The sequence below is a fragment of the Colletes latitarsis genome, chromosome 11 (genome assembly GCF_051014445.1).
Source record: "Colletes latitarsis isolate SP2378_abdomen chromosome 11, iyColLati1, whole genome shotgun sequence".
NCBI lineage: Eukaryota > Metazoa > Arthropoda > Insecta > Hymenoptera > Colletidae > Colletes > Colletes latitarsis.
In genome coordinates, this window is record NC_135144.1 from 16,983,085 (window position 1) to 16,987,091 (window position 4,007).

Below are 4,007 nucleotides of genomic sequence, written 5' to 3' on the forward strand. Positions count from 1 at the left end.
GTAGACGATTCTATCAAAATTTTAATTGCTTATACAACTCCATCGTTGAGCTCGCTATCGAAATTGGGAAAATAGGAAGAATGTTAACCGTAAATCAACGATCGATCGTCGTTGGATCGCGTTTTACGAAATATTGATCGTGGCTTTCCTTCAACCACTTGTGCCGCTGTATGGACCGTTTATTTCAAAAGCGATGCGAGTCCATTTTCGTACAAAATTATGAAAACGTGAAATTTACATATAATCTTAAAATTCTCGTGGCCGTGTATATTATATTGCAATACATACAAAGACAATATATTTCTGTGCAAGGTAGCTATTTTCAGTTCGTTCGCTGCACGTAATTCTCACTTTTCAAATAAACGATCATCGACGTGCCTAACACGGCATTCCAATACAAAATTTAATAATAATAGTTCAATGTTTTCGTTTAAAAGCTATGGAATATATTTCTTAAAAATACATCTCTTTTTTATTTCATCGCATTGAGATCTGTTTTTAACTATTAAATTACGTCCTACATAGTCAATTTGCAATATTCAGGTAGAAGTTTAAGACCGAGTGCGCTAGAAGCGACAGTACTCAACCAACTCACCAGTTTGTTTTTGCTACAGTGACAAAAAATAATTTGTGAAATATGTAATATGTAAATATATAAACGTACAATAATAACAATACTCCGTTAATCGTTCCTATTTTAGGAAATATTGTACCGACCAATACTTTTATCGATCCACGTACCTTTTACTCGTAATTTGTAAAAGCTCGTACGAGAAACAAGGATGCAAATGCAGGAAGGGAGTACCTAATATGGGATGTATTGCTTGTGATAATTCCGTATAATTTAGCTTCGCATCGCGAGCAAACGATTGGGCCTCTTCCACGGTTACTGGGTTGATGCCAGGAAAATCTATAAATGTCAATAAACAATTAATTATTTATACTCGAGTCTTTAAACGCGTGTAAATTCATTTTACTTTTTCTTTCCTGTTTTGCGTATAAAATTCATATGTATTATACGTACATTTTACAAAATTAAACGTTCTTACGTTCTTAAACAATACTCGTCGTTTCTTCGAATATCACATTACAATAGTAATTCCCGAAGGTGATCGAGATATCGAATATTTCTTCGAATAAAAATTTCAGACTCGCTCGTGTACTAACTTCTGCTTGCGTTACATTCATAAAGTTATTTGTAATAAATTTAGTCCACGAACGATCGAAAATTTTTATTCGCTATTCGCGAATAACGGATAAAAATTGTCCGATTCTGCACGCACTTAGGTCGCTTTCATAATAACCGTCACATGTATTTACGACCAACGGGTAAAAAGAAAGTTCGAACGCATTCATTGTCATAAAACATAGATTTCCTTTGTTTCTCGGGTTTTTCCCCTTCAGTCACTCTTGTTCCCTTTGCTGGCTGCTTAGCCTAGTTTAAGATAGGCTACAATCGAAGGAACAATCAGCATTATGTCGCCTGCCACTTCCAACAGGCGGTACATACCAGATTAAGGTCTAGTGGTGATCAGAGAGCAATTGTAATAGAAGTTTCATATTTTGATGAATAGACGTTGTAAAATTAAGGACTTTCGTGAAATATTGTTAGAAACCGGATCTCGATCGCCCGGAATACGAAACGATGCAAGAATCGTCGTTATTTAGGTCTGTTCAATTTAAAAAAAAAAATAATTTTTCACCTGACTTCCATCCATTAAAATAGAGTACGGGAACAGAGTAACTCATCGACCATAGTATGTGATGTTCCTTCACGAGTACTTTCTCGACCACAGAGGGAGCTTCGAACGGGTCCTGTTGCAACTCGAAATTTAAGTAGTCGTCGATATCTTTATTTTCGGATAACAAACAATAGTGCGAATCGCTATTGGCGGAAATAAAATATTTCTTTTGTCGGGCGACATACGCTTTTCCGGGTATATCCTGTAGATCGCACACACACACACACACATTAATTTCAAATTCTTCGTAAAATTGTTTTTAATATTATCGTGACTATTCGAAAGAAATGAAGTTCGTTCACCTTATAACCTCGAAGTTCCCACCCATCGGACAACTTATTTGACAATTGCAAAAATGCTTCAGCATTTTCGAGAAATTCTTCCCACGTAATCGTCCCTGGAACGTCCATCGATATTTGCAGAACTAAATAAATACGATAAGATACTTTTACATTATTTGGAATATAATCAACCAATTGTTTTCATGTAATTAAAGTATATTCCGTGTCTACAAGCATCAAATTAACTTCAATACCGAAACGATAATAACACGATAAGCAATAGTTCAAACAATTATGTAATGTTATATTATTGATTACGAGAATGGCATTGCAAGTTGAATCGTACATTGAGATTTTATGCGTTATCGAATACACTTTAAAACGTACGGTAAGTATCTGTACTACAGGTCTACGTAGATTGAGAAACTCTGATTATCGATAACTTGAAAAATTAGAGAGCAACGTGTAGAGCTCTACTCGTGTAGAGCAACGACAACCTAATCTTTGGCTCAACAGTTTCTCATTCTCGTGCGTGCTATGCTTTATAATACGTTCAACGTAAATTCTATTTGCGTTCGATCGACCGGACAAAAAATTATAGAAGTGAAATACGAATGTGTAATGATTTTTATCGATCGTCGATAAATTATCTATTATACACAGTCGTGCCCTGAACTTACGTACTGATTGGTTTCAGAATAGCCGACATAAGTCAAGATAAACAAGGTGTTCGTTTGGAAACTTTATATCCAAGTATCTCGGAATGAACACATTTTTGCCAAAAATGTTAATCACGAAAGTATTTCTTAGTTTCGAGGGGGACATGTCTGGTTTATTTATTTGTTATTTGTCGAACGCTTTCAAGGTTATTACTGGATGTTGTGAGGGAGGAAATGTAAGTCAGGGTACGACTGAACAATATTTTACAATCATTCTATTCATTAGTCATAAAACTTGAATTCAATCTATTAGTGCATATAAGTAAACGAACAAAATTGTTTCGATCTTAATTGTTTTCCCCCTTCTCCCACCAAAGATAATATTTTAAAATAATCACTAATTGCTCGTCGGTTTGCAAAATGAGCAGCAACACGCGTTAATTTCATGACAAAATCGAGAAAGGGGAAGCTGTACACCGAAAGGAATGGCTTGTCTCTTTTCTGCCCGACTCCTCGACGCTCAGTCAATTGTCGGCTATTTTGCATCGGCAATGTTCGGTGGTGTTCGGTCGTGTTCGGATATCCCCGCTATTAGTGTTATGCGCCGATAGCTTGTATTAACGTATGCGTGCTTTGTATACATATACAGATACAGTACGCCGTGCAGCGATCGGCATCCAATAGCATGTACAGATGCAATCAGGAACGTAACATCGATAGGCGCATTCGTACAATTCATATCTACTTTTTCCAAAAGCAGCCGATTTCACAATAATTTTCGATCACTCTTTGATGTTGTTAAAATGTTGAAAAAATTGTGACTCGCTTGACAAAACATTACTATCGTCGTGGTGTTTATTGTTTTTGAGGCCTCTAGCTAAGAAGAATCGTATAATAACAAAGTGGATACGTTTTCGTAGAAATTTCCAACTGATAATGCATAGTTAATATTACAAACTTTTGATCCATTAATAATAAATAAATGTACAGAAAAATTTTAATTCCGTGGAAACGAAGAATTCAAAAATTTTTAGTTTTACGTACGATACTTTTGACTGCTCGAGCAAAAATGGTTTCCGCGACAATTAATCGAACGAGCCATCCGGTAAAAACCGCAAAAGCATCCAGGCCAAATAACGAAACGGTACGATAATGACTGACGTACGTACGGTCCTGCCATGGAAAGCCAACGGCTGCGCGAACAGACAAAGGCGAACAGCCGGACAGAGGGAACGAAGGAGATAGTCAGTATTTCTCGTACAACGCGCGCGTGTGTGCGGGCACAGCGCGTATACGCGGCGTACGACGGGCACACTTTCGAGGTT

General features: G+C 36.8%; 1 protein-coding gene across 5 annotated transcripts; it reads right to left on the bottom strand.

Moving 5' to 3' along the window:
• Nucleotides 1–473: 473 nt before the first annotated feature.
• On the bottom strand, nucleotides 474–3,985 carry Atg10 (Autophagy-related 10). Of its 5 annotated transcripts, none has more exons than XM_076778473.1 (5): nucleotides 3,852–3,985; nucleotides 2,045–2,166; nucleotides 1,704–1,944; nucleotides 742–910; nucleotides 474–608 (listed from the first exon to the last, which is right to left on the bottom strand). In XM_076778473.1, the coding sequence occupies exons 2-5, from the start codon at nucleotides 2,150–2,152 to the stop codon at nucleotides 518–520; spliced, it is 609 nt and encodes a 202-aa protein (XP_076634588.1). In that variant the 5' UTR covers nucleotides 2,153–2,166; nucleotides 3,852–3,985; the 3' UTR covers nucleotides 474–517. The 5 variants fall into 5 exon arrangements, with proteins under 5 accessions (XP_076634588.1, XP_076634589.1, XP_076634587.1 ...); XM_076778474.1 differs by having other exon boundaries at nucleotides 3,848–3,933; XM_076778472.1 differs by lacking the exon at nucleotides 3,852–3,985 and adding an exon at nucleotides 3,727–3,843.
• Between the last annotated feature and the right edge of the window lie 22 nt (nucleotides 3,986–4,007).